The sequence below is a fragment of the Tauraco erythrolophus genome, chromosome W, assembly GCF_009769465.1.
Source record: "Tauraco erythrolophus isolate bTauEry1 chromosome W, bTauEry1.pri, whole genome shotgun sequence".
Taxonomy (NCBI): Eukaryota; Metazoa; Chordata; class Aves; order Musophagiformes; family Musophagidae; genus Tauraco; species Tauraco erythrolophus.
Genome location: NC_141497.1, coordinates 24770995 through 24784836, shown reverse-complemented (window position 1 = coordinate 24784836; position 13842 = coordinate 24770995). Strand labels below are relative to the sequence as shown.

Below are 13842 nucleotides of genomic sequence, written 5' to 3'. Positions count from 1 at the left end.
TAAAATGCTAGGATTAGCTAAAATGATAACTGAAAATGTGAAATATGTTTGAAAAATAATCCAGTAATCAAGAAAAAAGTCCAAATGGGTAAATTAAAATCTGGCACAGAACCTGGAGATTATTGGCAAGTAGATTTCTCAGAATTACCTAGACAGAATGGGTACCGGTACATCCTGGTGGGGGTTGATACTTTTACAGGATGGCCTGAAGCTCTTCCCTGTCGCACCACACAAGCAAAAGAAGTAGTAAAATGGTTACTACAAGAAATAATTCCAAGATTTGGAGTTCCAATTGGAATTTCATCTGACAGGAGTCCACACTTTGTTGCTGAAGTAGTCCAAAGCATTAGCAAAGTATTGGGCATTGCCTGGGATTTACATGCATCTTGGAGGCCACAATCCAGTGGAAAAGTAGAACGAATGAATCAGACTCTAAAAAGACAAATAAGTAAAATTTGTCAAGAAACAAATTTAAAATGGCCTCAAGCATTACCTTTGGCATTACTTCGAGTCAGAGTACAGCCAAAGAGTGGAACCTCTATCAGTCCTTATGAATTGTTGTATGGAAAACCTTATGAGTCCCCGGAACCAAATCCAAATATGCATGTAAAAGGAAAACAAGATGTATATAACTATTTGCTTTCTCTAGGGAAAACCTTAGCTGCAATTCGGAGTGCTGTGATTTGGAATCGACCTTTATCTTTAGACGCTCCAGTGCATGATTTCCAACCAGGAGATTATGTCTACGTAAAGACGTGGACTTCTGAACCTCTGCAAGAGCGCTGGAAAGGACCTTTCCAGATACTGTTGACAACCTTCACAGCAGTCAAGATTGCAGAATCTACAGCCTGGATACATTACACTCGAGTGAAGAAAGCACCGGCACCCTGGAAAATTGTGAATCGTGACCCAGAGACTTTGAAACTGACTCTGAAACATGTCTAATTTCTCATATCTGTTTGTAATCGTTCTTTGGATCTTATACTGGAAGATAGTACTGGTAAAACCATGGACTGATTTGGTAAGTAGGAACAAAAGACAATTAGAAACAGAACAAGTGATTAAAATTCCCAAACAAACCTCTGAGGAAAATTTGATGTTAGGATTAATCAAAGGATTTGCAGAATGTTACACAAATTACTGCTTGTTTACCGATACCAAGAGCAGTAGGTGAATCCATTCCATGGGGAATCTTAACTATGAATTTGGCAACTCAGGAACATAAAAATGAGACCACTCATTGTGAACAACAGCCAGTGACACAATGGTATGAACAAGTGAAATATATTAGAAAACAATGGAAGTCCCCAGGAAGTAAGGATGAATGTACAAAATTACTGAATTCAAACTTCGTAGACATCAGTGGAGGTTGGACAGGACTAGATTCAGGGTATGGTTATGGATGGTGTTCTTATGATGAACCAATAAAGAAAAATGTGAGCCGTATGGTAATGGAATGGAAATGTGAAGAAAGCGTTCAAACTTCACAAAAAGAACAACTTACTTGGGAATCAATTTGGTCCATGACTATATTCTCCCAATTTCAATACATGGCAAAAACTCCTTGGTGTTTTGCGTGGGTGGAGTCAGTTTCTGGATATTGGCCAACAATAACAGATAGAGGAACTACATCACTAGAAGAGGAAAGTCCAGTATCTTGGTGGAAATGTGACAAAGTTTACAATTGTAGTACAGTAAGTAAAACAATACAAGAAATTCCCCCTTTAGCAGCTGCAGTGAGATATGGGTGTTTCTGTCGAGGACTCAAAAACGATCTTCAAGTGACTGCAGATTATCAAATTAAAAGGGGAACATTTATAAGCTGTAAGAAAAGTACAATCCAGAGTCCTGGACACCTGGTCTGGGCACTAAATGATGGAACCTGGACAACACACTTACCATTAGATGGTAAAGTTAAACAGATTACCTTAGGCATGCCAACATTGTGTCCAATTTGGAAAAAATCACCATTTAAAGGACCCCTAGAAAGTCTAAATTTAAAACGAACTAAAAGGTCCGAGACAGATGATATTTGGAACGAGCCATCAACAGGATTAAAAATCAGCTGGGCTCTTGAGTCTCTTTTAAATCCTATAGCCTCATATAGAAACAGAGAATGGCTGTATCATTTAACAAGTCAAGTAGAAAAGTTAGCGAATGTTACAAAGAAAGGATTCAAAGAATTGAACATTCAATTGCAGGCAACATCTCGAATGGTACTTCAAAATAGAATGGCTTTAGACACGCTTTTACTCAAAGAACATGGAGTATGTGGATATCTCTAAGATAAATTAGACCACTGTTGTATACACATCCCAAACGTTACACAGGATGTGGAGCATGATTTGGATTTGCTAGAAAAAGTTGAGAAAGAAACAGAATCAATCCGAGAGGACATGTCAGAAGATTGGATAGGGAAAGTTTTCAAAGGACTAGGCTGGAATCTAAGCTCTTGGATCCAATCTTTGATTAAAACTCTGTTTCTGTTGCTAATTGTCTTCCTCATGATCATGCTAATATACAATTGCTTAAAGAAACAGTTTGCTAATAGACTTGCAATTAATCGCAGAATCATGAGAGAGTTACCTACTATTCCACAAGACCACGGTTTATCGCCAAGGTATGCTGAAACGAATCTTAGCTTTGAACATGATGATAAGTGAGTATCAAACAATAAAAGTAAAAGTGGTGAAAGTATTGAAATAGCAATTTCAACACTTTCAAAGGGGGGAAATGTTACTGATACTTAGATTTTTTGGTAATTAACGTTTGATCAATAGTTTTAATTACAAACTAGTTAGTAGTTGATTTTAATAATATAGAATTATAAGAAATCTTCTAATGAAGAGTGTGCTCGTATAGTAAACACATGCTGCTATGAAACTGCTGCTATGGAACTTTTGTATAGCCCTGTACCAGGACCAAAGGGATCAGTTAGAATCATCTAGTAAGAACATGTAGTAACATGTAGTACAAAGCACAAGTTGATTTGTAAATTGATTTATGATACCTATATAGAACTAGAGGAATGCATGTAGCTATCAAGGTCTAGATTAATGAAGATGGGGAAAGCCAACCATAACGGTTTCATAATGGTTTATGGGTACCTGCCAGGAACCGTGAACTTAAGCAAAAGGTAATTCCGGCAGGGAGAGATCGCGACCACCGAATCACAGACCACCTACCTATATTGCACCCCAGACTCATTTCTCGATGATTCTAACTTTGATGGCACAGAATCAGAAATGGGAGGAGAATATGCTAATGATTTTCGGGAATTTATATGTTTATGTATGATTTCCTAATGGATTTGCATATGTCAGCTCTATATAAGAAGTTTGACTTCGGTGCAAGGGGCGCACGCTAGGAGGAGATATCCTCCGTGCACCCGGCGCCGTAATAAAGAAGTGTCTGCTTATCTACATCCCATTGGTGTTGATAAGTTTCTTATTCCGGATTTTCGGTAACAGCCCTGCCGCGGGAAGAACAAGATCCCCCTCCTTCACATATACGGGGAAGGAGTATTGAAGCAGGAAGAATGGTGGAACCGGACAGTAGTAGAATGGGGGATGAGACGGAGGAATTGCCAGAAGTAGTGGTTCATATGCCAGTGTCTTGGAGAACTAGACAGCTGTGGAGGAATTCCTTTCCGAGACTGGCCATAATATTCTCTCGGGTATGGACAATCCCTGTTTGGGCCCCAGAGCACAAGGTTACCAACTAGATTACTTTTGTCCTTCAAGTTATCTCAATGGCCTTAAAAGGAAATGTAGACTGATAGCCTGCCAAGATGCACGCCTCCTGGATGCCTCTCCGATGACCGCAATGAGGAGACTGAAGGGATGAGCTTATTACCTGTGTTCTGCTAGCGCTGCCCTATCACTATAGCCCACGAGAGTGTGTTTATGCTAAGCAAGCCAATTGTAGTATGTAGTCGTGTCACGCCACATTCCGCTATATAACCTGTGTGTTGTTTGTAATAAACGGAGCATGATTTTCTAACCATATTGGTGTATGGTCATGACTCTGGGCCGTCCACAGTAGGGCACTGCAACAAGTGGCGCATGAGCAGGGACCCTGAAATCGCTTAAATGCGGAAAAAGTCGCTTAAATGCGGAAAAATTGCTTAAATGCGGATAAACTCGCTTAAATGCGGAAGTCTCCATAGCATCGTGAATACGGTATTGGGAGCCTGTGGACGTGCAGCAGGGAAGGGCACGGGACGAAGAGAATCGCCGGAGCCTGGAAAGTTTCGCAATGGCCGAGCGAACCCCTGCAAGGTAAGACCGCGATGGAAATGGAGGCGGCAATCAAGCTGTTAACCAGTATACTCTCTAAGAGAGGAGAAACGGTTAACCCTAAGGAAATAGAAAGCCTCATTAAGTGGGCGAAAGCAAATGGACATTGTAAAACCTGTCCGCTACTCTTTAATGTTGACGAATGGCGTGAAGTGGGGGAACATCTCTGGGAGACCACCTTAGCGGGAGGAAAAGAGGAAAAAACAGCAAAAGAAGTGGGACAGACGTGGCGTGTCGTAATTAACACCTTACGGGAGATCAAAGCTGAGCGAAAAGTTGCTGCTGCGGCCATAGAAGCCCTGCAGCTGGATAACACCTCTGGCGAGCTGCACGAGCCGCCGCCGCCACCCTCCCGTATTGCGCAGTTCTTTGGGGTCGGACATTTACACCCAACAAAAGGCATGCGAGCTCCCACCTGTTCTACTATCACTGAGGTGTGGAAACAAGCCGAGGGGCTGGGAGAAACTGTGTCAGAACAAAAAACTGAGTCTAAAGACCCTACGGGGCCCCCAGCCTGCTCAGGGACAGCAGAGGAAGTGCCCGCCGCCCCTCCAGCGCCAGCTGGGCACAAAGCAGAAGTGCCAGCCCAAGGGAACTCGGGGGGTGGTGACTGTACGGCTTTGTCATCGCTGTCGTCGGGCCAAGGAAGAGCGTCCTGCCACCCAAAACTTAACCCTGCTTTGCCCTCCTCTGGCGTGCCAGTTCTTTTGCAGCTGATGGTCCTTGGCGGGAGGGGTCGGCAGCAGTTACGGAGCGCAAGCGGCCGGAGCTGCGACGACAGCAACAGCAACAACAAGCGGGGCGGCCGGCACAGGGCGGCTGGGTCGTCGTCCCCACCCCGCTCCCCCGCTCCCCCGCCCGGCTGAGGCGAGGCAGGGCTGGACCCCGCCGCCGCCGCTTCCCCCCCCCCCCCCCCACCCCCGCCGCAGGCCGAGCCTGGAGAGTGGCCGCCTCGCCGCTGCCCGTGGCCCGAGTTTTACCACGAGACAGCACATTTTAACTTAGATCGTCTCGATCGACATCGCGGGAAATAACTAATCCTCCTTTGTTCCAGCAATTTCAACAGTTAATATCAGTATTGCAAAACCGTAAACATGCATATTCCATGGTACATCTGCGAGCGCACACCACGCTTCCAAGGCCTATAGCAGAAGGGAACAGGCGAGCTGAGCCTCTCACGAGTGCAGCTCTGGTACCAAACTCGTTAATGCAGGCAAAATCTTGCATGACTGCTACCATCAGAATGCTAATGCTATTAGGTGACAATTTGGTTTAACACGACAACAAGCCCGCTCAATCGTACAATTGTGTACTAGCTGTTAAAATATGATCATGCCACTAATGAATGGTGTTAATCCTCGTGGTTTACGCTTGCAGGAACTTTGGCATACACTTCTTATCAGACGTATGTATTTTTGTCATCATGAGGTATTGAGCATGTTACTGGTATTCCGTACAATCCTACTGAGCAACCGATCATAGAACATGCACATGGTACTTTGGAGAATATGCTTTTAAAACAAGAAGGGGGAATGACAGGGAAATCTCCCAAGGAAACAATAGCTAAAGTGTTACAGGTGTTAAATTTCTTAAATCGAGAGCTAAACATTTTGGGATGAATAAAATGTCACACATGTCAAAATCAGGCACAGGCAGGGTTACAGCAAGTGGCTTTCCAACAACTGACTGAATTGGCTATGAGAGCATTAAGACGTGTCCCTGATTTTTTGGGACAGGGGAGGCTTCCTTTGCTTCCATTCGGCAGGGAGCACAGGAACCTTATGAACATTTCCTTGATCGGCTGCAAGCAGCAGTTCAGAGACAAACAGAAAATCCAGCTGCTGCAGATGTCTTGCTATTCCAGTTAGTAATTGAAGATATCCTCTTAAGCACGTGCCAAGCCCATGTATACAGCAGTGTTGGTGACAATATTGGGGCAGCTGTAGCTATTGGCAGTGTTATAACAGGATGTTTTAAATGGCTGAAAAATCCTGAAGCGGAAGGTGACCATCTAAAGAGTGCTTTCCAGCATCTATGCTCTCCATCCTTTTCTACCTTTTTACAATTTCGTTTTATTTCGTTTTGCATCATGATGAACTGTCACCAGAGTTCTCTGCTCTGTAGTGACAGAGCATTCTGTGTATCACTGGTGGTTTGCAGCATCATGAGGCATTTCGAAGGTTTACGTTTTTGCATTTCACAGAGATCTTAAACTAAGACAATCACTTATCTTGAATAGCACACCCTACTCCTCGCAATCTATTTGCACATCCATTGTCCCATATTGACATGAATCAAATGAATACTTTTTGCACAGGCGAGCTCTTGATCCTATCAGAAATCGGGCAAAAACAATTGCAGATTTAATAAAGGGTGTCAGAATGAGGGCTCAAAAATTAGGCGATGAACAGCTCAAATTAGGACATATAATTCCCTCCACTACCCTATGGATTACTCCAATATTTGCTAACCCAAAGAAATCAGGAAAATGGAGATTTACGTTAAAAGTTTTAAGAGTTATTAATGCAATCATTTCACCAATGGGTGCATTACAACCGGGTGTATCAAATCCTACTATGATTCCAGAATGTTAGCATTTGATGGTGATTGATTTAAAAGACTGGGTTTTTCTACCTTTTTACTCTTTTATTTATTTACACCCTAACGATTGTCCTAGATTTGCCTTTTCAGTTCCAGTACTTAACGATGAACAACCCACGCAACAATATCATTGGATTGTACTGCCTCAAGGAATGATGATTAGTCCTACAGTTTGTCAATTGCTGGTTGATGATACTTCCCATCAGGTCAGACAGTAGATCAAGCTCAGCAGATTGTACACGCCCGCCCTGACCGTCAGCGTATTGTGCCTTCAAATAATCCAGCAGGAGTAAATCCAAAAGGTTTATGTGTCAATGAATTATGGCAAACTGATATTACTTATATTCAATCGTTTCTTCGATCTAAATATGTACATATACCTGTTGATATATTTTCTGCCTTTGTTGTTGCTACTGCTCACACTGGAGAAAACCATGGGAGTACCAAAGAAAATCGGGACAGACAGTGATCCAGTATGGTGCCTTTTTACAGGATTGGGGAGTGACTCACACTACCAGTATCCCTCATTCACCTATGGGACAAGCTGTTATTGAACAAACTCATTTAACGTTAAAACAAATGCTTGATAAAAAAAAAAAAAGGGGGCAGTCTTCCGTATATTTCCCAGCAAGAATCCTTGGACAAAGCCACATATGTTTTAAATTTTCTTCATTTGTCTGCTTCTAGGCAACATACTACGGCTGTGGATCACAATTTTAAACCCAGTGCCATTTTTGCAGAAAAATCAACAGCATGTTATAAGAAACTGGGCTCAACTCATGGGATGGCCCTGTGTCTCTGCTTGCATGGGGAAGAGGGTATGCTCGTGTTCTCTTTCCCACAGGTCCGTACTGGTTACCAGCAAGAAACGTAAAGCCAGCCAGGACTTTTGAAACTACAAATAGAGAAAGGAAGATCCAAGAATTAGCAGAGCAAGCAGAGATCACAGAAACACCGAATGAGGAGAATGGTTCAAATGGACAGACTCGTAATAGAAGATTTCATGTTAATATATCAACTGTTCTTATGTTTCTCATTGTTAGGTATAGTATGTGTGTGAAAGTTGCTTGTTTATATGCTTTGTGTGTTTTCTCCGATCGGAAGGTGTATGGATTCCACCCGTAGCTACTGGAAGGAAAAGAATTAACTGGTACCAAATTAATGACAAAGAATTACTGACTGGACCTAATTGTGAGCACGTAACTTTGAAAAGAGAAGCTAGGAGGATTGTTATTGAACAACATGTTGCGATTCGCAAAAACCGCTGTTAGCCGGCAGAGCACATACTGGGCAGCCTTGTTGCGCGCACTGGCCACGTGTGCGGCAACGCCGTGTCAGTACCTTTGTCATAGACTCTGCTGAGGGTGAAAAGAGATGGCTCAGAGCGGAGCTGAGGGAGGCTGCAGAGCACACTGTGTGGATAAACAGGGGACGCCCTGAAGGTGCCGTGCCTGCCTCTCTTCTCTGCGATGACCCTGCTGATTGTTACCCTCCTGCTCAGCGGAATCTTGGGCATAGTCAAAATAGTAAGGCTCCCAGAAAGGGAAACAATATGCTAGTAACTGCTTCTGTAGGGCTATAGTAGAGCTTAGGGTATTCCTTCGCATATAAGGGGAGATCTATGTACTATAGAGACCTTAGGAATGTATTTACCTAACACCACCATGATCCTAAGTCATAGACACACCTGGAATAGGCAAAGCACGCACGCTTATGATAGCTAGTGCAATTCCATAGCAGAATTTGGGAAACCAGCTAAAATCATTGCAGCTTCAATATTTGCACCAGGAGTTGAAGTGGCACAGACGTTAACTACACTGAATAAGTTGGGTCACTTGGGCTAACAAAACCAACGTCTCGCAATTCTGTTTATCTCTGCAAAGTGCCTCTGACCCATTTCGCACGTGCCTTATTGGTGTGCCAATACTTTTGGCCAAATAATAGCACTAACATTACAGAGTTTCAAAGATTCGTCAATGCCTCTGCCCTCTCATACCAACAACCCAGTGGCATGAGACGGATCTGCAGTGGGTGGGATTGGCCTTTCGATGTGGGATCGGAAGTCCAAGCCGCCTTGATTAGATCACTCAATGTGACCATCCCCGCAGGACTGCAAGAACTTGATCTTTTAGGTAGCTTGTTACCAGGGACATGGAAAAATGTTTCTGGTTTATGGAACCAGTTAATGAGTCATGACGCCATATGTAAAATCATTCGCCCTCCCATGCAACTTGTAACTGGCTCTGGAGTGGTTTGGTTCCAAACGCTGAAGCAAGCCTATTAGACTAAATTAGGACGCAGTTTCTTCTTCCAAGATAAACCGCGTTTCAATGTGTCCGGCACATCGATGTGGGGAAATGTAAAAACTGGAGCGCTCATTGGGAAAGTATTTACACATGATACGCTCCTGCCCCCCGGAATTTTTCTGATCTGTGAAGATCGTGCCTGGCCCGGAATTCCACAAGGACCTATCGGTGGTCCTGGCTATTTGGGTTGCCTAACTCTCTTTGCCCCTAGCATTCATGATTTTCAAGCTGAACGAACAACCCAAACAAGTCGGGGTAAGAGGAGCCTAAAAGAATTTGACGGCACTTGTAATGACAACGTGCAGCTGCTGAATCCAGCTGAAATAGCAGCACTATCTGTCTTCCTTCTAGGAGCCTCTGACGGCATTGCTAATAATCAGTTAGCTAAGCTTGCTTGTTGGGCATTGAAACAATTTAATCTTACCTCTGATATTCTCACCTCTCTATTGCTTGATGTAGATGATATCCAGCATGCTGTATTGCAAAATTGCACTGCTATTGATTTTTTATTGTTAGCTCAAGGCCATGGTTGTACTGACTTTGAAGGCATGTGCTGTATGGACCTACCTGACCACTCTCAAAGCATTCATAAGCAACTTGCAAACCTTCAAAGTAACATGCATCATATCACGACACGAGATGACTGGTTCTCAAACTGGTTTGGTAGTTGGAACATACCAGGTTGGATAAAAGGATTAATCATACAAGGTATAACGATATTAGTTGCATTGCTGTTTATGATTCTCTTAGCAGGGTGTGTCCTGAAGTGCGCCTCTCGGGTCCTCCTTAAAGCAATGCCAGGACTATGGATTGTCCAAAAACAGAAAGGGGGAAGTGTGGAGGAATTCCTTTCCGAGACTGGCCATAATATTCTCTCGGGTATGGACAATCCCTGTTTGGGCCCCAGAGCACAAGGTTACCAACTAGATTACTTTTGTCCTTCAAGTTATCTCAATGGCCTTAAAAGGAAATGTAGACTGATAGCCTGCCAAGATGCACGCCTCCTGGATGCCTCTCCGATGACCGCAATGAGGAGACTGAAGGGATGAGCTTATTACCTGTGTTCTGCTAGCGCTGCCCTATCACTATAGCCCACGAGAGTGTGTTTATGCTAAGCAAGCCAATTGTAGTATGTAGTCGTGTCACGCCACATTCCGCTATATAACCTGTGTGTTGTTTGTAATAAACGGAGCATGATTTTCTAACCATATTGGTGTATGGTCATGACTCTGGGCTGTCCACAGTAGGGCACTGCAACAGACAGCAGCAATCTCAATTGTTAGCCCCCTTGAGACAGGGGGTAGGACATGGACCAGTATATGTAAAAGTGTGTCCCGGTTTTAGCTGGGACAGAGTTAGCTCTTCTTTTTAGCAGCTAGAAGAGCTCCATGTTTTGGTTTTACACAGAGGCTCGCTCTGAGAAGAATGTTGATAGCAAGCTGATGTTTGTGGTTGGACGTGAGACTCCAAGGACTTTTCAGTGTGCCGTGTTCTGGCCGGAGTGCAGAAGCGCGGCGGGATAAGGGGGGAGCATAGCCGGGACAAGGGGACCAGTATTCCCCTTGTGATTTGTGGTGGAACTTAAGATTGAGGGCCAAACTGGCCAATTACTATTCCATATCATGCAGCGTCATGCCCAGTATAAAGGTGAGGGACAGCTGGAAAGAAGGGCTTTTTGCGCTTTGGCTCTTTTGCCGCTTCTGCTCTTTTGTGCTTCTGTGCTTTTGCTCTATTGCCTTTTTTTTTTCCTCTCTCTTCCAGTACTCCCACTCTCAGAGTACTATCTCTCTCTCCCCCTCTCTATTTCAGGGCCTCACGTTTGTCTGGGATTGCAGCTTTGGGACGAGACGGGCTTTGCATACGAGGGGGTGATGAGCATCTACACTGTGTATTAAATCATCTGTATTAAATTGTTCTTATCTCAACCCACGGGTTTCCCATTTATCCTTTAATTCTCTCCCTCATCCCTGGGGCTGGGGGAGGGTGAGTGGGCGACTGTGTAGGGTTTGGTTGCCGGAGCGGCCTAACCCACGACAAAGTGCCGTTTTCTATCACAGATTTGATGGCATGGAAACAGGCAGCAGGAGTGTATAGAGAAGACCCAGAGAGAGTAGGAAGAGTTGTAGAGACAATTATTAGAACTTGGGATCCTGATTGGAATGATTTACAGGTGATATTGGATAACTTATTAGACAGTACTGAAAAGCAGATGGTGTTAAAAACTGGAAAAGCACAGACAGAGGCAGTACTTATGACTGATAAACTTTCTGGGACTTTGGAACAGAATTTTCCTTTGGGAGGCCCCCAATGGGACCTGAATGAAATAGTACACAGGAGAAGATTAAACCAATACCAAAAATGGGTGTTATATGGAGTAAAACATGCAATGCCAAAAGCTTTGAATTGGTCTAAATTATATGAGGTAAAACAAGATAAGAATGATTCTCCCTCTGTGTTCTTGGAAAAATTGAAAGAGACTGCTAGAAAATACACTGACTTGAAATTGGAGATGGAGGCAGAACAGCAATTGACTTTGATTTCTGTGGGGCAGTCGGTTCCAGATATAAGGAGAAAACTCCAAAAATTAGAAGGAGAAGATTCAAGAAACTTAAATAAAATGCTTGAAATGGCATGGAAAGTTTATAATAATTGAGAGAAGGAAGAAGAACAAAGAAAAGAAAGGAAAGAGAAGGTTAGGGAAAATAGACTAATAGCTGTCATAAAAGGAAATGTAGTAAAGGAAAGGGGACGAGCTAGAGGAAGAGGAGGTTTTAGAATCTTTGGTGACCGGGAACCTAATGCACCTCTCAGGATAAATCAGTGTGCATATTGTAGTGATGGACATTGGAAAAAACGTTGCCCTAAACTGAAAACAAGTCAGTGAGAAGCTGCAAGGGGACCGGAGGGGGAACCCAGCTGAGCCTCTGGTTACAATTAAGCTGGGAGATAATAAAGTTGAATTTTTAGTAGATACTGAAGCAACATATTCCATTTTGAACACTTGTAAAGGGAAATTGGGAAATAAAATGGCTTATATAATTGGAGCGACTGGGAAACGGGAAAATAGACCATTCCTTCAACCCCTAGATTTGAAATTTGGAAATAAGGTAATTACACATGAATTTTTGTACATACCAGAATGTCCAATACCTTTATTGGGATGAGATTTGCTATCCAAATTAAATGCGCAAATAGTTTTTGAAGAAGGAGAAATCCTTTTGAAAATTCCAGAATCTAAACCAGGGGAAATATTGATGATACAAGGGAAAGTCAAGGAACAAATACCACAAGAAATGGATGAGGCTGTCATACTGTCGTGGTTTTATAATAAAAGGAACTGAGGGTCGAGACAAGAACAGAGAGGGAACACCCACCAAACATGGTCCCAGGCAAAACATGACTCAGGTTTTTTCTTAAAACAAAACAATTTATTAACAGTTATTTAAACAAGGACAAAAGGAAACGAAACCGGTTACTTGAGAGGATAAAGAGTAAACAAGGCCAGATCTTAAAACAACACCTCCCCACCCTTTTTTCCTTTCGTTCCTGGCTCTACCTCCCCCACAGCGGCGCAGGGGGACAGGGAATGGGGGAGTGCAGATCAGTTCATCCATGTTGTTACTGCCGCTCCTTTCTTAAAGGAGGAGTCGTCCTTACACCATTTTTCCCTTGCTCCAGTGGATCCCCTACTCACGAGAAAAATCCACAAACTTCTCTCAGGCTGAGTCCTATCCTCAGGACGCAATCCTTCCCCATAGGATTACTCCAGTGCGGGCTTCACCACAGTCTCGGATTCTTAGGGAGTTGCAGCCACTCACTTCGGCGTGGATCGTCCCACAGACTCTAGATGCCTCACGACCTCGTCGTGCATCCCATGCCCCATTATTAACAGTACCTGGTCATGCATCCCCTGCTCCATGACCTCTCCTAGGCTTAGGCATCTCTTTCCCCGACGTGGGCTTCTCCACGGGCTGCAAGTGGGTCTCTGCTCCACCGAGTCTATCTTGGTTGCAGGGGGGCCGCCTGCCTTCTCGCCACGGATTGCAAGGGAAACTTCAGCTCCAGCACACCTCCTCCCTCTCCATCTTGACTGACCTGGTGTCGGTGTGGCCATTTCTCTTAGATCTTAGTCCTCTCTAGGCGAACTCGGCCCGGCAGGCACCCTGGGAGCGAGGTGCTTCCTGAGTTCCCCATGCGGCTCTGCCGGCGCCATCTTGAGCACGTGGCGCCAGCCCAGCCCAGGCAGCCACCCGGCCAGGAGCCGGGAGCGAGGGCAGCGCCCTCCTCCCCTCTCCTCGCTTCTGGGCAAAAGACCTTTTCCCGTCCCTTTGTCTCAACTTAAATAGGGCAATTTGCAGAGGCACCGATTTGGCTTAACCCGCCGAGGGGGATGGGACTCAGATCTGGTGGCACAGGGAGCAAATCCCCTCTCCTGCCACCAGACCACCCCCCCACATCAAACTATCACACATACCTATAGTCTGGAACACAGACATACCTGGTAGGTCAAGGACAGCACAGCCTGTAAAAATAGAAGTGAAAGAACAGGCAAAGTCAGTAAGAATCAAACAGTATCCAATTAAGCCTGAGATCAGACAAGGAGTTCAGAAACTGATTGATAAATTTTTGGAGTATGA

General features: G+C 44.2%; 2 protein-coding genes across 2 annotated transcripts in view; both read left to right on the top strand.

Annotated features, from left to right (window-relative positions):
• LOC147526264 (E3 ubiquitin-protein ligase TRIM11-like) overlaps positions 1-13842 on the top strand; it is a 346932-nt gene that overhangs the window by 237982 nt on the left and 95108 nt on the right. The gene's annotated exons all lie outside the window — the stretch shown is intronic.
• LOC147526265 (endogenous retrovirus group PABLB member 1 Env polyprotein-like) overlaps positions 9247-13842 on the top strand; it is a 76425-nt gene continuing 71829 nt past the window's right edge. Inside the window, exon 1 of the mRNA XM_086630279.1 lies at positions 9247-9959. Coding sequence (XP_086486405.1) covers positions 9247-9959 — 713 coding nt within the window. The remainder of the gene's footprint in view (positions 9960-13842) is intronic.